Consider the following 27906-nt stretch of genomic DNA (forward strand, 5'->3'; position numbering starts at 1 on the left):
AAGACTATAGTCTTTGCATTTTTACACACTTTCACATGAAAGACTATAGTCCTTCCATTTTTTTTTATGCTAAAGACTATAGTCTTTGCATTTTAACACACTTTTAGACAAATGACTATATTCTTTGCATTTTACTTTAGCAAAAAGACTATAGTCTATTATTACACGCAAAGACTATAGTCTTTGCATTTTAACACACTTTTACACAAAAGACTATAGTCTTTGCAATTTTACACACTTTTACGCAAAAGACTATAGTCTTTGCAATTTTACACACTTTTACACAAAAGACTATAGTCTTTGCATTTTTACACACTTTCACATGAAAGACTATAGTCCTTCCATTTTTACACTTTTTTTTGCTAAAGACTATATTTTTGCATTTTTACACACTTTTACACAAAAGACTATAGTCTTTGCATTTTTACACACTTTTACGCAAAAGACTATAGTCTTTGCATTTTACTTTTACGCAAAAAGATCTTATTTCATTTTCACTACAAAAGACTATAGTCTTTGCATTTTTACACACCTTTACATAAAAGACTATAGTCTTTGCATTTTTACACACTTTCACATGAAAGACTACAGTCCTTCCATTTTTACACTTTTTTATGCTAAAGACTATATTTTTGCTTTTTTACACACTTTTACACAAAAGACTATAGTCTTTGCATTTTTACACACTTTTACGCAAAAGACTATAGTCTTTGCAATTTTACACACTTTTACAAAAGACTATAGTCTTTGCATTTTTACACACTTTCACATGAACGACTATAGTCCTTCCATTTTTGCACTTTTTTATGCTAGAGACTATAGTCTTTGCATTTTAACACACTTTTAGACAAATGACATTTAGAGCTTTAAACAAATATAAAAATATGGTTACAACAAACTGTCTTCAGATTGGAATTTCCATCGAGCAGTTACCGTACAGAAGTAAAAAACCGTCTTCCCGTTTTACAGTTATTGTTGTAGCTAGATCCTTGCAATTATTTACGCTTACCGTCTTGTCTATTAAGGAATACGTGTCCTCTCTTCACCAATTACTGCAAAAAACAGACTTAATGCAGAGCGGTTTTGCTATGACATAACATGCAAATTGAAAATTGCCTATAGGAGAAAAATAATTCAACTGATTCGCTATATCAAAACTTCATACATCTGCATCCGCTCGCAAAATGAAAAAGCCTTGCTGAAAAATTTGTATCACGAAAAACACGACATCACAAATTGTCCTAAACAGACCAACAAAATGTGAAGGTGAAAAAATATCTCAAACTGGTCCGGGTGTGGCGGTCTGAGTTAGCCATTATACTGAGATTGCATTCCGTACACTCCACAGTAATAACGAATTATATAGTCCTAATACTTACAAACATTATACACCTATTTTTTCGGTTGATTTCTGAATGTTTTAATATTCTCAGTCTCTCAGATCGCCACACCGATAGCAATATGTACATCACAAGTGCTACAAGCGACCAGGGCTTGTACATTTCTTTCCCAATGGAGAGAGAAATATTTCGATCATTGACAATATTTTCGACACTCACCAAGCTTGCTAGTTATGAATATGTCAGATCTTTTAAGACCATATTTTGGTAACAATGTTTTCAAGCTTTTTCCGATGTCTTCTTCATTCTTGTAGGCAGAAGCAGTGTCTATAATACACAATGAAATAAAAACTATAATTCTCTTATCAATTTCAACGACCATTATTTTACTCTACTTATTTTCAATCATTTTGGTGTAATCCTTGTGAAGTATGTAAATTTTCTCAGTTTATTTGACAGGCGCAATTATGATGCAGAAAACATTTACAATAGGTACAATGCATGCATTATTCTTTCTTGGTGTACGTATGCACAGGATCTTGCTGGATAATTTGGTCGAATAAATTTTATATTCACTTCACCATTCTTCTAATTGATTACAACATTGATCCTCGCGTTTAAGTTGCGCTGCTCCAGGCCAATGAATCAGATATAAATCTAAATATTCGTATCCGATGTTTTCTATTGCTCGTAAACACGCACTGTACGCAGTATCAAGACCTTGATCATTTAGAGCTTTAAACAAATATAAAAATATGGTTACAACAAACTGTCTTCAGATTGGAATTTCCATCGAGCAGTTACCGTACAGAAGTAAAACCGTCTTCCCGTTTTACAGTTATTGTTGTAGCTAGATCCTTGCAATTATTTACGCTTACTGTCTTGTCTATTAAGGAATACGTGTCCTCTCTTCACCAATTACTGCAAAAAACAGACTTAATGCAGAGCGGTTTTGCTATGACATAACATGCAAATTGAAAATTGCCTATAGGAGAAAAATAATTCAACTGATTCGCTATATCAAAACTTCATACATCTGCATCCGCTCGCAAAATGAAAAAGCCTTGCTGAAAAATTTTGTATCACGAAAAACACGACATCACAAATTGTCCTAGACAGACCAACAAAATGTGAAGCTGAAAAATATCTCAAACTGGTCCGGGTGTGGCGGTCTGAGTTAGCCATTATACTGAGATTGTATTCCGTACACTCCAAGTAATAACGCATTATATAGTCCTAATACTTACAAACATTATACACCTATTTTTCGGTTGATTTCTGAATGTTTTAATATTCTCAGTCTCTCAGATCGCCACACCGACAGCAATATGTACATCACAAGTGCTACAAGCGACCAGCGTCAGGGTACATTTCTTTCCCAATGGAGAGAGAAATATTTCGATCATTGACAATATTTTCGACACTCACCAAGCTTGCTAGTTATGAATATGTCAGATCTTTTAAGACCATATTTTGGTAACAATGTTTTCAAGCTTTTTCCGATGTCTTCTTCATTCTTGTAGGCAGAAGCAGTGTCTATAATACACAATGAAATAAAAACTATAATTCTCTTATCAATTTCAACGACCATTATTTTACTCTACTTATTTTCAATCATTTTGGTGTAATCCTTGTGAAGTATGTAAATTCTTTCTCAGTTTATTTGACAGGCGCAATTATGATGCAGAAAACATTTACAATAGGTACAATGCATGCATTATTCTTTCTTGGCCATGTACGTATGCACAGGATCTTGCTGGATAATTTGGTCGAATAAATTTTATATTCACTTCACCATTCTTCTAATTGATTACAACATTGATCCTCGCGTTTAAGTTGCGCTGCTCCAGGCCAATGAATCAGATATAAATCTAAATATTCGTATCCGATGTTTTCTATTGCTCGTAAACACGCACTGTACGCAGTATCAAGACCTTGATCATTTAGAGCTTTAAACAAATATAAAATATGGTTACAACAAACTGTCTTCAGATTGGAATTTCCATCGAGCAGTTACCGTACAGAAGTAAAAACCGTCTTCCCGTTTTACAGTTATTGTTGTAGCTAGATCCTTTGCAATTATTTACGCTTACTGTCTTGTCTATTAAGGAATACGTGTCCTCTCTTCACCAATTACTGCAAAAAACAGACTTAATGCAGAGCGGTTTTGCTATGACATAACATGCAAATTGAAAATTGCCTATAGGAGAAAAATAATTCAACTGATTCGCTATATCAAAACTTCATACATCTGCATCCGCTCGCAAAATGAAAAGCCTTGCTGAAAAATTTTTGTATCACGAAAAAACACGACATCACAAATTGTCCTAGACAGACCAACAAAATGTGAAGGTGAAAAATATCTCAAACTGGTCCGGTGTGGCGGTCTGAGTTAGCCATTATACTGAGATTGTATTCCGTACCTCCACAGTAATAACGCATTATATAGTCCTAATACTTACAAACATTATACACCTATTTTTCGGTTGATTTCTGAATGTTTTAATATTCTCAGTCTCTCAGATCGCCACACCGACAGCAATATGTACATCACAGTGCTACAAGCGACCAGCGCGTCAGGGTACATTTCTTCCCAATGGAGAGAGAATATTTCGATCATTGACAATATTTTCGACACTCACCAAGCTTGCTAGTTATGAATATGTCAGATCTTTTAAGACCATATTTTGGTAACAATGTTTTCAAGCTTTTTCCGATGTCTTCTTCATTCTTGTAGGCAGAAGCAGTGTCTATAATACACAATGAAATAAAAACTATAATTCTCTTATCAATTTCAACGACCATTATTTTACTCTACTGATCTTATTTTCATGTTATTTAAGATCAAATTTTGTTTTCATGATTTATGAAAAGCGATATCCAGGACCTTCCAGTTTTGAACAGCGACCTCAAGCGAGGTATAGGATGGAAAAAACACCAACATTCCATCAGGGACAACCTGAGCAAAGTTTACTAAAGAAAAGAAAAATGTTAAAGTTAGAGTACTCTTCATCAGAGGGTCTACTCCCTGTAGAAAACTTTACAACAGAGGGTCTACTCCCTGTAGAAAACTTTTGTCTTTTTTCGAATTATATCTTTTCGTTTACAAGAGTTCTTCTCATAAAAGAAACTAAAACATCCGAGGATACTGCAAAGGTTCGAACAACTTCTGCGTGTTGTTTATATGTTTTTAATTGTTACCTTTTACAATGTAACTTCTCGTATGAACGAGAGCCTCCCATCATGAACGAAAGCATCCATGGGCTTCGTGGAAAAAAAGTATTATGTACTTTTTTATAATAGTTTTTATCAATAGTTCATAGTATTGTTTATGTAGAATAGTGGCAATGAAATGCTTAGGAGATGCTTTTGAGTTTTGGGGTATCTGTGAATTTTGAAAGAAGGCATAACAGTAAATATGAACTATTTTTCCATGGGCTTCGTGGAAAAAAAGGATTATCTACTTTTTTATAATAGTTTTTACATGCCATTTGTATCGTCTAAGTTGAACCCTTATGTCATAGAGACAGCTGTCTAATTTATCACGTACGTGCATGTAGTATGTGCAATTCATTCCAAGAATACCCAGATCCGATTTTACTGCATTTAAGTCAGGCCTAAAGTTCGTAATAATCCTTACAAAAAACATTTGCACGACAACATACCAGTATTCAAGCTTTCCTTTGATACCTATTTAACGCAAAATAGTTCATATTTACTGTTATGCCTTTCTTTCAAAATTCACAGATACCCCAAAAACTCAAAAGCCTCTCCTAACCATTTCATTGCCACTATTCTACATAAACAATACTATGTCCGGAATTTTGTGATTTGATCTCGTATTTTGACCCGTGTGTCAACCGTCGGAAAGGTAGATTTAGTTCTAATCTAAGCAAAGCTAGACTATTTTGACTTAATCCTTACATTTGAATAATTCTGCGGTGGTTATGATTTCGTATTAAAGGTTTGTCAAAATTTACAATCTAAACTAATTGAAGTTTTGAAAGAGAAACAAAGCCGTGACAGACATATGTATATGTGTGGATGATGTATGTAAGGAAGAAAAACGTCTTACTATATTGTGAGCTTCGTCAAATAAAATAATGCTCTTTGGATATTCTGATGTACTGTTCATGTTTCTAGCCTGAATGAAAGAATCAAAGTATGAAATTCAATCCATTACAATCCCCACTGGTACCATATATACCCCTAATTCTAACCAGGACGTTATCAATCTCAGAACATTATTACTTTTGATTTCATTAAAAATGCTGCTGTTCTCTATTCTCGAAGGGTGAGCGAATAATATGCACAGCGCGACTAAATAAACGGCTGGCTACGTCATTTAAGTATTTCTGTTCCTCATGAACCCGAGGATAAACAAGAGTGTACAACTCTTAACGTAAACAAGCTTTTAGCTAACTTTAGTGATCATCTCGTGAAGTTACATCTTCAACTATCCACTGAATTATATACAACGAAATCAACTTCAGATCACAATGTGGAAGCCAAAACATGCAACCTACTCAGAAGATTTCATTAGATGATGAAAATGACATCATCTTGCTAAATTTCATTATCTTTGCGCACCAAGACGCCCGATTAGTAAAGTGAATGGTTTGAGCCCGAATACTGTTATTACATGTTTGTTGCTGTAGATCGTCCAAGGTCGAGTCTTTAGAAAGACTGGTTATGTAGATGTTGACTGACGTTCAATAAATCTTAGCGGTAGTCATCTAGCAGAGTCAAGGAGAAGCAAAACGTCAGGTTAGCCGTATTTGTTGTCTAACCATACATTTACTCCTCACTCAACTCATGACTACCGCTAAGGTTGCCAAAACATCAGTCACCATCATCAATTCAACAGTCCTTCTCAGGACTGAAATAATCTGGAAAATTTCCACTAACAAACACCTAACGCCTGATTAGGTGTACGAGGGCTGAGGTTGACGTCACACATGTATATAGTTCAGTGTCAACAGTTTACAAATGATTTACAATGATGAAAAAAATAACACATTTGTTCAAAGTTAAAACCAACCTTGCTATCAATTAGCAATTATACATAAATATTATATCAGCAGATTTCTTCTGTTGACGAGATAAATACGTGACAGCAACTGTCAAGACATGTTGAATAAAGTTTTAAAGACAGTAATAATAAGAAATGGTAAAGTCGAACTAAAAGAGAGTTTAATGACATGTACACTTTGTTTTTTGCCTAGACTAACTAAATCTTCAATGTCCAATATATCTGAAAGATATTGTTTGCTAGGATTTCTACAGAAAATCAAAATTATGCGTTAAGAACAGTGAGCGAATTAGTTGAGAAAAACGATGTGCAATTTTTTGACAAAAGTGTTTCTTTTAGAGGCATAATCAAATTCTATTTCTTCTCACGTTATCAAAATTCCTTTAGTTTATTTTTTTCAAATTCTATTTATTAAGTTTTTCTGTCGTCTTCTAAGAATCAAAATCAAAATGTTTCCTGATTTTACTGAAAATACTCAAAGTAGCTATGATGCCAAAAACAGTACGTAACGGTTTATAAAACAACGCAAATGCAAAAATTGACATTAATGATGTATTACATCCCTATTGTCATTAGCATATAAGCACCATGTATGTAGGCTGTTGACAGACTTCCCAGTCTCAGTGACAACGTCTTTGAATTTGATGACATTGTCAAAACAAGGATTTTAATGTCGTGCAGCGCACTCGTTTATAAAGTAAAGATCAGTAAAGATTAAGCTTGAAAATTTTTTTCAATTTATATGGTAGTAATAAATAAAGACGTTTTTGCAAATGTCTAAAAAAGTGATGTGCAATTGTTTTCATTTAGCTAAAACGATGTGCAAATTCGGTAACATTGCACACCGTTAATTCGCACACTGGACTTAAGAAGACAGTACAGTTCTAGTTTCTCTTTCACCTTAATATCATGTTAATAAACATAACGTTGTTGTGATGTACTCAGGTATAATAACAAGATAATCATTGTTCATGCCTTACTCAACTGAACTAGAAGATCAACTGTGACTATGATGATATTTTAAAACACAGTTCAACATAGTTTGTTTTTAGCCAAAAACTCTTCTTACAGTTTCTTTTAATCTTTTTACCTTTTTTCTAAATTATTATAGTAGTGACATTTCTTGATTTCAACTTTAGCACGACACAACTGCATCTGAAAAGTTTGAAGAGATACAGAGAGTTGCACATTTAAGCATAATTCTTGGATACAGGCAGAGTGTCTTGATAAAAAAATGGTCAGATGGCCACAGTCCCAAAAATTCCCATTTGTATAGGCTGTAATTTACCACACACAAATATTTACATATCAATGTAATATAACAACAGGAACTTCAGCAATCAGCCATTTGTCAAAGTTGAAACTTTACAAAGTCATACAGACAGAAAGTTTGTAAACCTTACAGTCATACAGACAGAAAGTTTGTAAACCGCACACCTGAGATTGAAAATCTGCACACGTAAAACTATTTTCTCAAAGTTGCACATTCTATGCGCCAATACAAACCTTCCAGTCTAGATGGTCATTCAACATGAAGATCTTAATACGAATATGTCAAACTGAGAGTAAGAAAATAACACAAACTAAAACCAACCTGGGTTTCCATCATCATCATCTGACCAACCAATAGCTGGCTGACTCCTAAGTTTTCCTAAGTTTTCATAAAACCGCCATTTGCTTTTTTCTGTCAGTATTTCTTGGTATTCAGTTGCTGAGTTGTAAATGTGATTTGTAGCATGCTCAAGTCAATGTTGCACAGAGTGCTACAGTGTTTTACCAGTACCAGTTGGCGACTCGAGAATGCCATTCTTACCCTGAAATCATTGAATTTGAATGAATACATGCAAGTCTGGAAAGTATGCCATTCTTTGACAAGATCTCCGGAGGGCACAATGAAATTATTGGTGTGCTGGTGTACACCACCCCAATCTTAATAGAGAGGGATCTTATTTATGTGATTGCAACGCTGGTTATTCTGGAAATGGAACTTTTAGTAAAGGTCAGTCATGTAACGTAACATTTTCAAATTAGTCAATTGAATTACATACGATTCGCAAATACACATAATTTTTGTTATAGATATTGATGAATGTTCTCTTTCTATCGACAATTGTTATCAAAACTCAATCTGTGTTAACACCAATTGATCTTATTTAACTGCATTGTTGGTTATTCTGGAAATGGAAAAACTTGCGAAGGTTCGTTTTATCAACTAAGATTTAATTTTTAACAAAATTTTAAATTGAATTGTTTATTATTGTTAGATGTCGATGAATGTTCCCTGTCTATCGAAAATTGTCATCAAAACTCAATCTGTTTCAACACAAAAGGATCTTATTTATGTAATTGCAACGCTGGTTATTCTGGGAATGGAACTTTTTGTGAAGGTCAGTCTTGTAACGTAACATTTTCAAATTAGTCAATTGAATTACATACGATTCGCAAATACACGTATTTTTTATTATAGATATTGATGAATGTTCTCTTTCTATCGACAATTGTTATCAAAACTCAACCGGTGTTAACACCAATGGATCTTATTTATGTAATTGCAACGCTGGTTATTCTGGAAATGGAAGTTTTTGTGAAGGTCTGTCATGTAAAGTATGATTTTCAAATTAGTCCTTTGAATTACATACGAATCGCAAATACACATATTTTTTGTTATAGATATTGATGAATGTTCTCTTTCTATCCACAATTGTCATCAAAACTCAATCTGTGTTAATAGAGAGGGATCTTATTTATGTAATTGCAACGATGGTTATTCTGGAAATGGAACTTTTTGTTACTTTGGAATATGCAAATATTGCAAACCCCCATGGACTATCTTGACTGGTTTCCATAACAATCCATTGAACTCCTGCATATTGCCAGACTAAAACAAAGTCCCAAAATATGTAAACTCATTTATCCTTATTGCGGTATTATGTGTATGTATGTGTGCTTCTGCATGTGTGTGTGTATGCATGTGTGCGTATGTATGTGCGTGTATGTGTCTGTGTATGTATGTGCAGGCATGTATGTGTGTGTATGTAATGCATGTATGTTTGTGTCCGTATGTATGCAGGTATGTAAGTATGTGTATGTATGTGCGTGTATGCATGTGTATGTATGTGTATGTGTGTGTGTGTATGTGTATGCAGATTCATCAATTATGATTAATTATGACTCACAAATCCCAGGAAAGTGCTTAATATATATCAGGCACGTAGCAAATGGTGAATATGACTCTTATTATTTTTATCATACATTTAGTTTATACTACTTAATGTATGTACTGTAAGTATGTGGCTATGTATGTATGTGAGTATGAATGTGTATACCTCAATAGTCATAAATAAATTCAATTTTGCCCTGAGCTGGTTATCACCATAATAGCTTTATAGAAGCTCCTGAACTTAGGCACAGGATGTATGTTAAAAATTGTGGTTATTAGAAGGTTGAGAAACTATAATGTATTTGTACAAAAAGTTATTTCTACATAACAAAACATACTCTTCAGGTTGCATCTCATGGTAGGAATGATCACTGAAAACAGACTGCATCATGGATGTGGATTCTGCATTCATAAAAGAAATTGGATGAGATAAATATATTGTATAAATAATCATTCACAAGTTTTAACAATATTTTTGCTTGTAAAGCTGTGCTGGTTAACGTCCACATGTAATAAGAACAATGTCAAACAAGGGTCTTGTAAAAACACAGAAGGATGACTTCACAAGGGTTTGAAATGTACAATAAACTGATATTTAAGGATAAAGACATTTCCTCCCATACCACATGAAGAACTTTACATTGAAAAAATAAGCCAAATACAAATTTGAGACATTCACTTTATGCAATGTCAGATTAATATGTAACAAGTTCTCAGATCTTGGAGGGTCTTCAAACAAATAGTATGTAAGTGTAAGTCAAAATTTGTGTGAAGCTGTTCAGACACCTTATATCCTGAAAGAGTAATGTTCACACAACACTTACTTTTTCAATAAAATTGGCTTCAATACCAAACTTTCTATCATATACAACCAGATATTTTTCCATTGCACATGTGTATGCAACTGGGATATGCTATATCTGACAAGTACAAAATGTTGTTTGGCCTGTTTTAATAATTTATTTCAGTATAACATCTATTTTACATACCTTTTGAGGATCTAATTGTATATTATTAGGTAGGGCTTCAACAATTGTTTTCATTTGCATCACATGAGCAGCACAATATCCAACCGTAGCCATCAAGCAATAGGTGGGGGATATCGATGAACAAATACAATGAATTATGCTGAAGAAAAAATACATGCAGATTATAGCACCAAAAAGAGTATTGAGTATTCATTAGAAGGTATATACCCAACATTACAACTCTATACTTCAAACTACCATACATCGGACATTACTCACAACACACACAACGCAGACTTACAAACATTATGAAACGCTTCTGTACAGATATTGACATTCGACTAATTTTCACATCATTCAAAATCAAAAACCTTTTCTCATTCAAAGACCCAATCCCTGGTTCACTTAAATCTATGGTGGTATATGATTTCAATTGCGCGGGATGTAATTCCCGATACATTGGCGAAACTTCGCGCCATTTATCCACCAGAATCAGGGAACATACCACAACAGAGAAAAACTGTCATTTCTACCGACACTTTCTTAAATCTCACTCATGCAAAACCAACTATTCACCCTCTTGTTTCAAAATCATCGACACTGCAGACAGCCCGACACCTCATTCACCCTTAAAATCAAAGAAGCACTCCACATTAACAAAACTAACCCTGACCTCAATGTTCAAGTTTTTAAATTCAATACAATATTTAGTTTATAATACGCTCAGACGCTCCTCATTAATTTATCTTATTTCCTTTTTATTGTTGTAATTTATGTATCATATTACTTTTATATAAACCTTGTATCACCTATTATTTCACTCACACTGAAGATGGCATCATGAGATGTCGAAACATGTCTATTTTCAAAAAAGTTGTCGTTTATATTAAATGTGCATTGGCAATAGTGCTTTTACGAAATTATAGAAATACTAAAATACATATGATAACAAGATTGGAGCATTTTGATTGAGCATTGGATAAATTGAATTAAACATTTCCATTAACTCTAAAGCGAAGCTCGAGATGTTAATTGCATTGTGTGGTTAGAGCTAAAGTTTGCTATAAAAGAGCGATTTGCTTAAATTTTCTTTTAATGAAGTATTACAGATAATGAACGTTATTATGTTACACCTGTGTTACACCTATACACAAAATTTAAATTCAGTCCTTAACAAAAATCTCTTGTGGTCTTATGATTAATCTGTTGCCACAGTCAACAAAGAAATTATCCACACACCACGAGATCCGGAAACATTTGCTTTATCTGCCCAGTCACGTTGTGTAACTAAACAGTTCCTTATCAGGTTTGTCCCACCTTCCTCAGTTCCACTAACTACTGTGTCCTGTCTGGATAATGGTATTGTTACCATTACACAAGTCATAGTTCTTCTCAGCTTGTTTTTCAAAAATATATAAAATATATGTTTGCACAGGATGGTCAAAGAAATAGACCTTTCATCTTTTGAACATTTCAATACACAACATTTTCATTTTAGGAATACTTTTTTGGAAATCTTGACTTGACCTCAGTCTGCCTGTCTCTACATAGTTTTCTGACTTATTTATGTTTTTATTTAAAGGCTTATACAAACTGAGGAGACTTAGGAGAACTTGAGAGAAAATCAGTGAAAGCTTGAGACCGAAGGTCGAGTTGTCGATGGTTGCACCTTTTACCCGCTTGATACTTCTCATAAACGTCTCCTCGATTTACCTAAGCCAGTGCAAACACAATCATCTTTTATTTCTTTAGAAAATAGCAATAATGCAAACAGACAAATGTAAAACAAACATTTTAAAATGTATTCATGTGATTTGCAATTAATTTTCCTTCAAGTACTTATTTCCATATGAACTTTATGGTATTCAATTAAGAATTAGATTACGCCCTGCCCACTTTGGGAGGAGCCTTTTATGCATATTTACCTATGAATATCAGAATTTGTTTTTGAATTTGATACTGTCACATGACCTTAAAATAAACTCTATAGTGCAAACTGCTTAGCAACAGCAATCGAACATTCGAAAGTGAACATGTTTCTTACTTAGTTGAGCTGTTGAATGTTCAGTTTGGTGGTTTAGTTGCTAAAAGACCGATCGAGCACTTCAGAAGATCACACTTTAGCTGTCGTCTCAATATCTAGAAAATTAAATATTAAATAAGGGCATTTTCATTGTGTTCACGACATTGTCGACGTATTAAATACAAGAGACAAGAAACAAGAAACAAGCCAAAGAAACAAGCCAAAATATCTGGGTAAGTTACATTTCGTATTTCGTTTTATTGTTAATGCACATGTGTACTTGCTGTTGTAAGTCTTAAGAAAAAAGATTGTTTTGCTGTAAGGTGTTGGCGTAAATATTCATACCACTTGGAAGACGCCATCACGCCGTGCATTGAATTCGCAGTACGAAAATTATGGCGATTTTGAATTTCAAATTGTGAGAAAAATCATTGAGCATTTCTTCAGTTAAAATGCTTTTGTTTGTGCTTTTGAAAATAAAGTACCTAAGAAGAAAGGTAGTACATTGAGCGGAAATCGATGATAATTTTTTACGATATTAAAGTGAATCTTTATATACATTAAAATTCTGCGTAAAAGGATGTCACAAGAATAATATTTCCATAAAGGCAAATTTTGTTTGTACAAGTCATATTTTTTCATCAAAAGTAAGAAACGATGCTGAAACATAAGACAACTGACACTCCGTATAAAGTAAACATTTTTAGTTTAAACGCTTCGACAAAGACAAAGCGTTAAATAAGCCGTTCGGTTTTATTCACTATGATGATATGATGTATGAATTTCGAGTTCAACGTTATGACTTCCATGTACCCAAATTGGTTTTCCGTCGGATGAAGTTAATTGTGATAACTTTGAATATACACCATGCACAAGACAAACTTCCGGCCAATTTAAAGTTTGGATAGAATACTTGCGAAGTACATACGTTTTAATTGTATGTCACACGAAGTATACAAGTGCAGATTCATAAGAAAAGGAATAAGAGTAAAAAGACGGTGAAATAGGTTGTTTTTACAATATTTGGATGACAAAATAATTCAATATTTATATGTTAACGAGGGCAGTAATTCTGTTCCTAGGACAGTCTCAGGCTTAATTGAATTTTGGTAGTTTATTTAGCCAAATTTTGTTATCGATTTGTCGCATTACGTTCATTGATTAAAAAGCAGTTCTTTATTACTGATTCAAGCATAAACAGTCTTTTTGCTCTTATGTGTCACAAGGAATGAACCCTCCCTTTTTTTTTTACTGTATTGTATATCATTCTGGAGGCAAAATGATTTTTAATTAACATGAGAGACATTCCTTTAGTTCATGGTAATGGCAATTTTAAAATACATAAATATGTATAAGATACATAAATAAAATACACATAAAATACACATAAATATGTTCATCGAAAATTACAAGAATCCAGATCTTACAAACAACTCCATCCTAACACAAACGAATTTGTCACAAACATCTCGAGCAAACCACTAACTTCACAGCAAACTAAAATTTTAAACAAAGGATTACATTACAACTTCAAAGACGCGAACAAACTTGACTACCAAAGTAAATGGCTCGAACCCGTGAGTATCGTTACATGTTTGTAAATGTACATCGCCCAGGTTGGTATAGTCCTGAGAAGGACTGTTTTTGTTGTTGTTGACTGACCTTTCAACAACCTTAGCGGTAGACTCTGAAGATGACTACCGCTAAGGTTGTCGAAACGTCAGTCAACAACAACAAAAACAGTCCTTCTCAGGACTTTATTAACCTGGACGATCATCATTTACAAACATGAAACTTGACTACGTTGCCGACCTGGAATCAGCTTTAAAGTACACCAACTTAACAGACCAAAACAACAAAGAACTACGAGCACTTAAATACCTACAAAACGACGACGAAATAATCATATTACGAGCTGACAAAGGACGCAAAACAGTTATCATGGACATATCAGAATACATCGACAAAGCCAAAATCCTCCTACAAGACACCACCACCTACGAACTTCTCCACGCGGACCCCAGCAAAAACGACCACCAACCGCATCAACCAGAAACTGAAACAACAAAAGACAAAAAGAAACTGACCGAAAACGATTACAGAAGAATCCGACCTAATGACGCATCCACCGCCAAATTCTACGGACTACCAAAATTCCACAAAGAAAACAACCGACTTCGACCTATCGTATCACTTTCAGGATCACCTACGTATGAACTTTCAAAATATCTTTATAACATCCTGTATCCATTAGTCAAAATTCAACCTCACACCATCAGACATCAACTCAAATCATGTTTCACCAAACATAAAGACAAAACAACAATTCATGATACAACTGACGCGATCTACATGATACCATGTAAAGACTGTTCAAAGCAATACATAGGACAAACATCAAAGAAAATCGAAACAAGACTCACAGAACACAAAAACGCCATAAAACGACGAGATCCGAACTCACTACCGGCAGAACATACCCACTGAAACAACCACACATTCGACTGAACAGAAACTAAAGTACTCGGACGCGCACAGACTAAACACGCATGCAAATTTAAAGAAGCTTGGTACAGTAAAGACAACGACACAATAAATAGACATATCGACATACCCATCATATACTCACAACTAAAGAAAAAGGACAAAAATACTACAAACAACACCAAAACTATTCTATAGGATAACTGCAATAGGATAATATTCGGGACTACTACGCACGCAACCAAGATGGTCTTGACCACCATAATATATTATTTTTCAACTCTTTACCAACACTCCTCCTTACCCAAAATCTGCAGGGTTTTCCTCTACTCAGGCAATGTCATTTCTCTGCCAATCTCCCAACTCTCTTTCACGGTCTTAGGCAACACATCATCCCAATCTGTAAACAGGACTTTGTCGTGGTGACAAATTTGAATATCGCCTTAAAGAGAGCAATTGCTATGAATGGACTGAAACCAAATAAAACCACGAAACCCTAGATAAAACCGAGAAAAACTAAACAGAGAAACGAAGAAAACATCGAGAGTTCGGAAAAGAACTGTTTTAGAAATTTGCATTTAGGCAAACAACTAGTCAGTTGTCAACATTTGTTATCTGTTTGGGTGAATTAACTTGTATATATGTTAAGTTTTATCTTTATGCTGTCGACAACTCCTGCATGTTTGTTTGTCAAAGCGAAAAACGTTTATTGCCATTAAAGAAGAAATATTCTATAAAAGTCACGAAAACGTCTGAAACTTCAACTCCCTGTCTCACAAAATGAAGTATCAAGTGTAAAGTAAATATTGACTTTCATAATTTATCAGTACTTGTACATGTTGCCATTATTTGGAAACAAGATCTTGGAGGAGTTACCGAAAGTAGAAAGTAAGGTCTCTTTTTCTTTGTATTTTAATTAAAACATGTTTTATCAATTTTGTCGCGTTTTTGCTTAGTTTGAGCTGAATAGTCTTTATCAAACTATCTTTGATACGATATAGTTGTTCAGTTGGCCTTGACTTGTCGAATTATTTTCTGAATCTATCAAAACAGTCGTTTAATTTCTGCAGTTAGTTTTACAACCTTGAAATTGTAGTTTTGTTGTTGCCGCCAAAACGTTTGTTGATCTTTTGTTTTTTCTGTGCGTTTAGTGTTAATACTGTTATTAAAGCCTAGTTTGCATAGTTACTTATAATTTAAATTTGCAACTACTTTTGTCTGCCCACATAAATTTTAGATGCACAGCTTGTATATACGGCAAAACATACAAATCTTAAACAAACAGCAGATAAAGTGACGAAGTTCACCGAAAACTTTCGTTGTATTACAACTATAGAATACTGATGTATACCGAGTGCTAGCCGCTAAGAGAAAGAGTCAGAGTTTGAGTTGTATTTTGTGCACATTTTTACGGGAAGTTCTTGCTATGAAATTTGAGCATACGTCATTTGGGTGACATTCACAGCATTACATGTACTTGTATTCAAAAAGGTGAAAGGTCAGCAATTGCAAAAACATTTGTCAACCGCATTTTTACTCATTTCACGTAACACAGTACAAGGTATTTTTGTCCATACCAGCATTACTGCAAGCATTTTATCTGTTTCTAGAATAAAAGAAAAAGCACACACATATCACAATTCCTGTTATAATGATCAAGGCATGACATAAAGTTGCTGTAGATTTACAATTAAATTTTTTCTGAATATAAATATTTCCTGATATATGTGCTATGCACAACGTCGATTTCAGATCGTTTTCAAAAAGTTATTTTTAAGCAGCGTTAAAGTCTATCACCATATGCATTTCTTTTAGTATCATATCTTTGAAAAGAAAACTTTCTATGTGATAGTTGTAAAACGGACAATGCTTTTCAAAATACGAATAATGCAATGCCAATATAAATTAAATTCCGCGAAAGTTTGCTTGAAGAAGCTAACTATAAAACATCAAGAGTTGTTTGCTTATGTCACTATAGATTTCCCTATTGAAGAATAATCAATTCTCAGTAAACTTTTACCACATTATAAGAGGAGATTATTAGAACCAATTCATAAATTCACAAACCAGGCAAGTAACTGCTTTTCATTGATACATTATTTTAACATTTCTCGCAGCCAAATATTTACAAAAAAAACTCGACAAAAGAGTACTAAACCAATATTATTTCCAACATATTTTCTGTAAGCACTTTGCACGGTTAAATCGCTATATCTGTTTGTAGTTTCTTAGTTTATCAGAAGAATGTTATACTTTTCATAATATATAAGTTTAATTGTATATTTTACATCCAAGGAATGTTTGAAACACTCGGGACTCTAATGTAATAAACTATGAAAACGCGCAATATTGGTGAGAAATAATCTAAAATTAAAATATAGAGTGCTTATAATTCCAAAGCTTTGGCAAAAGTAAATTAATTAAGAAGTGTAAGAATTTTAGAGGTGACGAGGCAACAGTTTCAAAGTGTGCAGTTTGGGAAAGATAAACGCATGCTGTGCAGGATATATACTTGCTGACCTTCTTCCAATTCATAAAGATAACCCCACTTATCTGGATCCCAATAAACAGACTAAGGAAAATCTAAATTGTTTTTGATTAGATGAACTCATATGTGGCTTAAACCTAGTAGTTAAGATTGTAGGCAAAAAAAACCTCTTGTAAAATGTCTACACTCGAAAAAAAAACAATGGTATTGTAGCTAATGAGTAATAATAGAAATGATTGCAATTATGTCCAGGATTATTCAAATCAAATAAGATTATTAACACTAGACCGTTCAAGCAATATAGACCGTTAGAGCCTTCGATCATGGCAATATTTGATTTACCTAGTTTGGTTTGATTTTTATGCAAGAGGCTTGTTTTCAAAAGATACTTAAAATGCTACATATAATTTTTAGCAAAAACTACATCGTTTTAGGAAGAACAATGAAAGCTGCATCTGGAATTGTTTTTTTTTACAATTTTTATTTCTCTTTGCAAAGGTATTATATCTCATATAATTTTAATTTTCTTGAATCTTCAATGACTTCTGATGCAAAAAATACTCTTCTATTTATAGGAAAGATAGTAGTTCAAAATAAGGACAACACATTTTTCTTTCGACGTGGAACTTCTATAAACATAACGTGGAAGTTTAAAGTTTCGTCCCCAATAACACATCGGGTGTGGCTGTTCACTCACCAAGGCTCCTCTTCCCGTAGAGAACTTGCAGAAATATATGATAACAGCGGAATTTTATATTATCATCATCAAACCTATCTGAAAATTCACGTTTATATATCGATATATAAACGTGAATTTTCAGATGGGTTTGATGATGATAATAATATAAAATTCGCTCACGTGTATGGGACAGCTTATATAATGGAAAATAAACACTAAACATTTTTACCATAACGAGACGCTATTCGAGGAATGTCAATGTGTATATCGCTGGTAAGCTTTGATTTTATTCATTAGGTTCATTGTTTTGTGGCTTTTTACTTCTTCATGCATAGACGCTATCTTTAAATGTAAATTATTATGGCAAAAAGTTATGATGCATCAAATAATAAATTTGATTAGCGCATGTTGTTCTCATTTGGTAAAATGGTTGAGTTAGTTTATTAAAATCTCAACAAAACAACTTTTTGCAAGATATGATCAGATTAATTGTTCAGACCCATGGTTTAAAGTATGGCATCCTCAAAACGATACAAAGATATTGCGAATTAAAAAGAATTTTTGCTTTTGCTTTTGATCACGTTTAATGCCGACAGAACTTTCAACTTTAAAGCTATCCAGAAATTCTACTTCTAGAAATAGTAACTTCCTAATGTTTTTTTTTCAGTGTTTTTCATCGTTAAACTGTGCGTTTTTTGTTTGTGCATGCTTTTATACGATTGTTTTAGTTAATAAAGTTCGTGAAAAAAGGTTTTCTTAAACATTGTTTTAAGAACTTTTCTTAAAATAAAATATGCGAATATCACCAGCTCATTAATTTTAAGCACCAAAAACAAATGATAAAATTATAATGTCAAATTTGCTTAATTCTTCAATATAAAATTCACAACTACTATGAATTTTAATTGATTAGTTTCCTGAGCTAGCTTGAAGTATCGTGTCATTGTGAGTACTGTCACAAAACTCAATTTTTTGTCCTTGCATGTGATGGCAACAGGATGTATTTTTATATTAAAAATAATTAGAGGAAACAATTTTAAAAAGTAAGCATAAAGTCCCAAGGCAAAAAGAATTGCAAAAATAAATCTTATTATGTTTACCTACGCTTTTGTTTTAGTTCCCACATCATGTTTATCAAGGTTTTCAACAACGTTTTCAACCGATATGCCATTCAACATATCTTCTACTAAAAACGGTATCTTTATCAATTCTTTGAATTATTCCATTTTGCAGTGTCTAATTGTAGTGTGCATTCTTTTTTCCTTGCTACTTGCAGTGAAAATTATTGTTTAAAGTAATTATAAGTCCGTAAGTTAAAAAGTTTTCTAGAACATTTCAAAAGATTTTTTTTTTCGGCAACATTGGCATTAAAATGTAGCTACATTACATGATAATGTTGTAAAAGTTGCTTATTAAAAATAAATTATTTCAATCTAAAAGAGGAGAGCATAAGCTAATTTAAATTTTTAATAAGTTAAAGTTAACAAAAATATGATGTTCATTTGAAGGCAATCAAGATGTATTATGCAAACAACAGAGGCCGGTTGCACAAAGGCCGAATAGCTTTGCATTAGATAGCAAATATTTTTAAACTTTCAAAAAATCTCTTATGAAAGAAAATTATACGATTTTAAATGTTCAATCACTGAAATAAAATATTGTTTCGAAGATTACTAAATTTTTTTGTCGCAACAAATATATAAACACCATTTCTACAAGTTTGAAATATTTTGCTATCCATTGAATAACGCTATGCAGGCTTTGTAAACCAGCCCCTGAATTAGAATAATTCTAGAATGAATATTATGCAAGCAAATTTTTTATACTAGGTTCCATTGAGGCCCTCTCACCGACAACATTGTCAACTATTCCGCAATCAAGTGTGTTTGCCTCTACAAACGGTAACTAAGTTTTTCAAGTTTACTTTTTTGCGTTTTGCCAATGTTCAGCCCATAGTTTAAAGTATAGCTACCAAAGTATACTATCTATGTTCATAATGCTAAAAACATATTGCGAAGAAAAAAGAACTGTTGATCGAGTTGCTGTTGTTTTAGTTTCCAGTTGTGCTTGAATTGAATATTACTGTTATTTTAAATAAAGTTGAAGGGTGAAGAGCTTGTCAATGAGTTCATAAAAGATGTTTGGAGTATAGCATGGTTATAAAAATATTGCAGAACCAAAATTAATTCATTAAATTTTGACGTTCAAGTGATTTTAGAGGCACTTGTACGACTAGCCTAATAGAAATGCTAGGACAGTGTACTTACGTTTTTTTGTGTATACTTTATCTACTTGTGTTAAAAACAATGGCAGACAAAGCATTAATAAATTTCCAAAGTTGCTTCTTTAATCTAGAGCAGAACAAAGTATATTTTTTACATATTAGAAATGTTTTATTTTGAGTTCAATTGTTTTACATTATTTGTTGGTCTGGTATTCGAATTATTTCTTCTTTAAATGTAGTGGAGCTACCAAAAACTGTTCTTTAAAACATAATTTGACACCTGTTTCTTGAAGGTGCCTCACTAAATACCAAAAGTTCAAAAAGATATGATTATACAACAAGCATCGGTTTTATTACTGGCACTGTTGTGGGCGTGGTTTTTCTTGTCACCATTTTTTCTGTCATCTTTTATTGTTATTTAAAGCAAAGTAAGTTCTAGCGTTCAACTTTTTATGTTCACCAAATTTGAATGAGACTTAAGATTCTTTTGTGTTATTTTTTTTATAGAAAATGAACAACGATAAGTGATTTATTCATTATAATTGCCTTTGTATGATCTTTGATATTTAAACTTTACCTCAACAAACAAATACAACATCTTAACACTATCTGCGACCTGTAAATAGCAATTATGACTTATCATTTTTGTCTATTTTCTATATAGGTTTTTTCTTTTCTTTTATAAAACCTAACACAAACATTATATAACATCTTAATCAACTGTAAATAATTATTCATAACTATTTGATACTTCCGCTTTATCACTATATACTTATTATCGTGTTAACTTCCTATATTGATTCACTTCGCACTGAAGATGGCATAAGTATGCCAAGACATGTTTTCTCTAAATAAATTTGTCGTGTATTTTGAATGTGTAATGACTATTGTGCTCTTACGAAATTAAAGAATCATTGCCAACCACAATGCAACGCGCACCTATTGTTTAATTATATTCGTGCTAGATATAATAAATTATTCCATCACATGATGATCTTTCTCTTAGACTCTTCGTACAACTTCGACAATAGGTAAGAATATCTGACTCCAAATACCAAGTACTTATTCAAGTATTAAGTTTTGCATGGTCTTCCTCTTTTAACCGTTGAGCTTGTTATAATTTATTCACATACGACGTTGAATATAAACATTTTCCATTTTTTTTTAAGTTTTAGTAGAATGATAGAATATGCTTGATCTTCAGCTGACTGCTCATCTAGACCCCTGTTCAAAAAGCTTTCTATCATTTCATCAAAATCGACATTACTTTGTTTCTTGCCTCTTTTATCAATGGTATCCAAGGATCAGTTTCCTCCTTTCTGTTGTATGAAACCAAATTATATGCGGTCCAAACGTCATTATATGTTGTCGAAACTTCATTATATGCTGTCCAAACTTCATTATATAGAATTTCGTGATGTGCAAACTTCATTGTATGAAACTTTGTAGGGTCTAGAAAATGTCAGAATTGCAGACCACGTGATTGAAAAGAGGAAGCAATAGAGGAAATGTAATTACAGGTCGAAGTACACATAACCAAGGGATCGAGTGACCTTGGAGAGATGTGTTTCAGGGAGTTCTTAGATTTTTCTACTATTTGTTTTATTTTATGGAGGATCAAGGTCTCCGTGATCTACTAAACAGCAAACACTGAAACACATCGTTGCATTGCACCACACATACATGAATAACATAAATAAAAAACTTAAAATTTGAGAAAGGTCTAACCATCACATGAGAACCACGAAGACAAGTCCACGAAGCTTATGGATGGCCGGTTAAGTGCAAAATCCAACAGGCCTTGATATACTGCTTGATGATGTGCAACAATACGGCACTGAAGGAGAAATTGATGGTACTAATGATGATGAAAATGAAGAGGGTAGGCCTATTTTTTCTCCACCAACATTAGACCTTACTGTAGACCTTGTTGAACTTCAGAAAGTCCCATGAAATGCTGAGAACTATGGAATTGAACAGTATAAACTTAATTTGGAAGTTATCGAAAGAAATTCGGAAAACTAAGCAAATAATTTTATCACTCTCTAATGTAAACAGTTATGATTATAACTTATAATATAAAAACTTGATAATGCCTCCCACAACCGATATGTATCTTTTGCAGTTCCTTCACTTATAATGCAGGGTTTGTTTTGAAAATCTAAATATTTCCAAAATGTTCACACGAAAAAGCTTCATCGTATAAACCAAACAAGACATCATCAGCTGGCAATCGCTTAGAACTGTTTGAAGCATAGTGAAGTGTCATTACATTGATACATGTGTTTGCAACCGGCAAAAATGAGTTGGTAACTTCACAAAATCGTATTTTAGAAGACAACTTAAAACCCAATAAAGGTTCTTCATCTGTCGCAGTTGCAAACTGCAATTTGCTTTCAAGTTTTACATCTCCACGGCGACCAGCTGCAAGAAAGAAAGGGCAGTGTCAATAGTTATTTATAAATCTAATAAAAAATGCGCACAATCAAAGAACCTACCAGCAACTTCTCTCATATATCTGCAATAAAGAGCACAAACATTTGCTTCGTAGCTTCGTTGATTGTAGTCCATAAGAGGAAAATCCGGCACAAGAAGTGAACTTAGTTTTCTCAGTGTCATGACAGTAAAAGGATTTGACCTGAAAATCTCCCGCAATGATGAAATTTTGCAACACATCTAGGATAAAAACATGTCGTAGAGTCTTAATTTTGTTTTAATAACTCACAAGGAAATATATTTTATTGCAAAAATATACCAAGTTTCTCTAATCGTCTAATAAGGTTTTTGAAACATTCTCCTATATTTTCATTTACAAACATTTCATGGATGACATCCTCCGACAATATTTGCGGCAGCTTTCCATTCTGTAATATACTCAGCCCTGAAAGGCAAAACATGAATCTTTTGTCCCCAGTATCATCTTTTTGACAGTATGCTTTTACAGAAAAATCTATTTGAATAATGACACATAATATGAGATTACCTCTCCATAAAACTTGACATCAAGTGTAAGAAACATATCTTCAATACCATTAATTTCATCCATACCTGTTCTGAGAATGTTTGCAACGGTCGACTAAAATGTATTTTGCTGCACCCTCTAGACATGAGTCCCCTTGTTCAATTTCCAGGTTTCTCATTCTAACAATTTTTGACTGTATTAGACGCACAACTTCTTAAGTAGTAGAAATAGCATGTTCCTTGTAGTATTCAAAATTGTTCTCAATAATTGAATTGATGTCAGTTTCTTCTTGAGTTTGAGTCACTGCTCTTAGAGGTTCAGTAATTCTGTCAATTTCAAGAACTTTAGGAGTGTTGCTTTCGGTCATCACAACCACAGGGGCATTTTGTAGTAGTGTGTCTGTGGCAATGTTAGCTGAAGTGAATAGGGAAGTAGTATCTGTTAAAATGACTTCATCAACATTGTGTTGCTCATCATTTGCTGCAATGGCGACGGATGGATCTTCATTAGTTTCGTGAGATAATGGAGTAGCACAATGAACAGCATTTTGTTGCAAAAAGCTGTCACCATTCAAGTCGGAGTCGAAACTTGAATCTAATCTTCCTGCTATACGTGTGTTTAAAATGGCTCCGTAACTGATTCATGCGGAATTCTTGATGGCGCCTGTTGCAAGTTTCTGTCACTTGAACTTTCTTTTCCGCCTTAATTGGCTTTGTGGAGAGGTTTGCTTGAATAGGCCTGGCATATATTTTCGACTGCGTGACGATATTGGCTTTCAGGTCTTTTACAGCCCAACGGCAGCTACTGATGGCTAGTTGTCGACAGTTTAATTGACACTGCAAAAGCTCAAACCCACCCCATTCTTTAAGCTGTGAGGAGCCTGGAGTCTCACCGTTGGCCACTTCATCAGTAAAATCTGCTTAACATCTGCATTCGGAATATTGTTTTGCTGGAGATTAACCAGGCAGAACACTACTAGAACGCTGAGATGCTTTTCGTCTCAATGTTGAATGTCGAGGATTAAACAGCCTAGCACGTTCAAATGGTACTGAGGCTGGTGTAGAAATGGACGCACCAGAACAAGATTCATTTTCCGATGGTTTCCAGCTGTTTTGATTTGGCATACTATTTATTTTTCTGCACGCTGAACACGCCATAGTCCGGACATAAGCCCATCAGTCCCCACAGTCATCAACATCAAATATTTTCATAAACAACAAGGTAGATTGAAGCTTACTTAAACATTTTGTATGTGTGCATACCTACAGTTGACATGGTTTTGATGATCTAAGTTATGTTGTACTTTATGACAGCATTCTCGAAAAATATTACTGCACCATTCTGTGTTGCACCAAAAACATCATCGCAACTATGCTAAAGCAGAGATATCTCTGAAGAAATATCAAATCAAAGCAAATTTGAATAGAAATAGTGCCTGTTTTCTAATGTAATTCATGTATAGGACAAATTATTTTTAAGATATATCCTTCCTATCAATTAAAATTTTCATTCATTTTTTATCTATAGCATTTATTGTGAAGACAGCTTCAATTAAATGGACATTTAAACAAACTATAAACAAATCTCATGTTCAAATCATGTTGGCATCAACTCCAGCACAATATAAAACATCGCTAAACTGATTTGCAGATGTTTTCTCCAATGAATGCAAAGTACATTGTTTACCACCAACCCTAACCTGCAGTTGATCATCCAATTTTATAGTTTGTTTGACTTGCGATAGCAGTTTCACTAACTTTAGTTTGAAACTATTAAAAATATTCGATACTCCAAACATCAATAGCCCCGGTTTACGATCGTTAAACTTCATTGTCATAAAGTATTGGTATGCCAAAGAACTTCCAGAAGTTCGAAAAGACAATTAAACAATCGTCATAGCTAGTATTAAAGGACACATGCAACATAAAATTCGGATTGTTATTTTTGTACTTTACATAAAGCTATAGCTCCAACTAATACTTCACCAAAGTTTGAGACTCAAAGGATAAATATTTTTGAAGATATGGAGGTTTAAAGTTGATGCTTTACTGATAACGTATTGAAAATGCTCGACGAGCTAACGACGGCTACCGATTGGAAAAAGGTCGTTGTGACGTAAAGGTTGACATTAGCAAAACGCGGTCAATTGCGCGCTTCGTTCAAAATCTATCTTCTTAACAACACGACAATTTAGCATTGAAAATATGGTTTATTGTGCCGCTTTTAATTGTAAAAACGGTTCTTCTAAGAGCCACGAAACGTAGCAAAAGGTTTCTTTTCTCGTTTCCCGAAAACAAGCGCATGCGAGATATTTGGATTGAAAAAATCCGACGCAAAAATTGGAAGCCAACAAAGAGCTCAAAATTGTGCTCGCAACATTTCGAGTGTTCGTACTTCGTGCAAAATTTTGAAGCGATGCAATCAGTAGGATGGACAGCAGGACAGCTTCGCCTTAAGAAGGATGCTGTACCACAATTTTTGAATACTCTGTGTAGCATCTAAAAGGAAGCAGCCAACAAATGTTAGAACTGCATTTGAGAAGAGACGAAGGCAAGAGGTGAATATTATAGTTATAGTTAGCAATATTTGTTTACATTTATCAAAAATTAAGCTATATAGCATTACCAAATTGAAGGCAATTTTATAATTTTAGATTATTGACGACGTTCTTGCAGAACATGACGACTTTCTTGTAGACGACGACCACGATGTGTCGACATCGGCTCGAAATGTTTGTGCGTTTTACCTCAAAGGAAGTTTGTCTAAGATAAAAGAAGTCAAAATACATGTAGACAGCAAAACACAAACATATACAGTGGTAACTAATTCAGACTAATGTCGTTTGATCTTTTCTGTGTTATTTTAACTCATAGAAAATTCCTTAACGTACCTTAGAAGCGCAATGTGAAATGCCAAGCAGCCTTAACAATCCGTCCGCAAAAACACGTAAGGTCAAGAAGCACTCAAACAAAAGTGCCAAATATGATAAGTAGAGGTATAGACTTTCCATTTCGGCCGTTTTGATTTTTGTGAAAAATCCAGCAATACGATAATTTTATGCTTAGGTACGGAGGTTGAGTTCATTTCAACAAAAAACCACGGCACACAGACGACGTAATGTGAAATTGAACATTTTGAGGATAGCGCTGTATGGTCTGATACAGAAAGCACGTCGACGATGAGCAATAGCTACAATGGATCAGACTCTCAATGTTCAAATGAGTTAAAGGACATTGGCAACGAAAATTTTTTTTTCATGCGTTTATCATAGATAGCTATGGAATACTTAATTTCGTGTTTTCGTGTCTGTTTTGAATTTTGCTGTTGAGAAAATTTGACATAAAGTTGAATCCTTATCCGCCATTTTGGAAAAAAAGCCTTATGCTAAATTATGCTGAAATATATTACTGACGTCATTGGCTGGTATCCACTGAATGACACAATATAAAATAATAGTATTATAATAATATATAGCACATTTGTTCATTGGAATTTGAAAAGAAAAACAACAGTCGGCGGTTGTTAAGATTAACAAAAGTTGTGTAGTTTATCACGCTTATATACTTTTCCAATATTTAGTCGTTATAAGACGTAGAAACGTTTATTTTAGCAGATCTTACAACTAGGTTTTTCCGACATACCAAGTGTAAGCCAGACAACAACAAGCGCTAGTTTTATACATTGAACATTTCGTGCAATAGAAATATTTCATTTTCCCATATTACAAACCTGTGACCAACAAATGAGTTATACGTGTAATTTATTATTTGTATACATAAGAGTCTTTAAAAGATTATGTAGTTTTATATAGGTGATAAGCTCTAAGCCGCTATGTTTTGTTCTTGACTGTAAAGTTTCGTTTACCCGTAATGTTTTACGTGCATGTTTGCGTGCACAATGTACAAGTACACTTTTCGATTAACTTTATAACTTATGAATGAATACAAGTTTTGGGTGGATCACTCATGCATTTTGCTTTTGCGCAGTTCGTGACAATCCTTTGACAATGATATGGCATCGCAATTGCAGATCATAACAAAGAACATCAAAGAGCGTCTGTCCAAGACTAAATTTACGGTCTTTCGTGATAACATGCGTATTTAAAATGTGTATAAAGTCCGTCTGGTGACGCGAAGCGTTTTCGTATCCTAGCATAAACACAAGAATCCACCTAGAAAAATTCACCTAGAACATCTTTGATAGGCAACTAATCGATACAGCTTGTGTATTCTCTCTAGATCTTCATCAGACAGGGGCCAGTTTTCTTCACGATGCAGACACACGTCTATCTTTAACACACTTTCTGAGAGCATATTGTCCCTAAATTCTTGGTGTGTTGTCAAGCAATTTACTCTTTGAGTTTCTGTTTGGCCTAGCAAAGCCTCATATTCATCGTATTCAAGTGCTTTTTCGTGGCAACAAAAATACTCGATTGCCTTTTTTGACAAAGTACAATGTCCACACTTACACCAACTAAGAGTTTGCAGGCGCCAAGCATTTGCTTTCTCAAATTCAGCATGTATTTCATCCTCCGACGAGGACAAGT

The 27906-nt window shown here is 33.7% G+C and overlaps 1 protein-coding gene and 2 long non-coding RNA genes across 4 annotated transcripts; 2 read left to right on the top strand and 1 right to left on the bottom strand.

Moving 5' to 3' along the window:
• Window positions 1-715: 715 nt before the first annotated feature.
• LOC124453858 (aldo-keto reductase family 1 member C18-like) lies at window positions 716-4149 on the bottom strand. 2 transcript variants are annotated; one of them, XM_047004703.1, is made up of 4 exons: window positions 3983-4149; window positions 2769-2876; window positions 1560-1667; window positions 716-1116 (listed from the first exon to the last, which is right to left on the bottom strand). In XM_047004703.1, the coding sequence occupies exons 1-4, from the start codon at window positions 4143-4145 to the stop codon at window positions 1043-1045; spliced, it is 453 nt and encodes a 150-aa protein (XP_046860659.1). In that variant the 5' UTR covers window positions 4146-4149; the 3' UTR covers window positions 716-1042. The 2 variants fall into 2 exon arrangements, with proteins under 2 accessions (XP_046860659.1, XP_046860660.1); XM_047004704.1 differs by having other exon boundaries at window positions 718-1052.
• A 5475-nt stretch (window positions 4150-9624) lies between these two features.
• On the top strand, window positions 9625-9948 carry LOC124453867. Its single transcript, XR_006951238.1, has 2 exons — window positions 9625-9654; window positions 9878-9948. It is a non-coding gene; the product is annotated as an uncharacterized LOC124453867 (long non-coding RNA).
• A 2338-nt stretch (window positions 9949-12286) lies between these two features.
• Window positions 12287-15942, top strand: LOC124453857. The gene is made up of 2 exons (XR_006951231.1): window positions 12287-12756; window positions 15835-15942. It is a non-coding gene; the product is annotated as an uncharacterized LOC124453857 (long non-coding RNA).
• Window positions 15943-27906: the final 11964 nt, after the last annotated feature.

The sequence above is a fragment of the Xenia sp. Carnegie-2017 genome, unplaced genomic scaffold (assembly GCF_021976095.1).
Source record: "Xenia sp. Carnegie-2017 unplaced genomic scaffold, XeniaSp_v1 HiC_scaffold_26, whole genome shotgun sequence".
NCBI lineage: Eukaryota > Metazoa > Cnidaria > Anthozoa > Malacalcyonacea > Xeniidae > Xenia > Xenia sp. Carnegie-2017.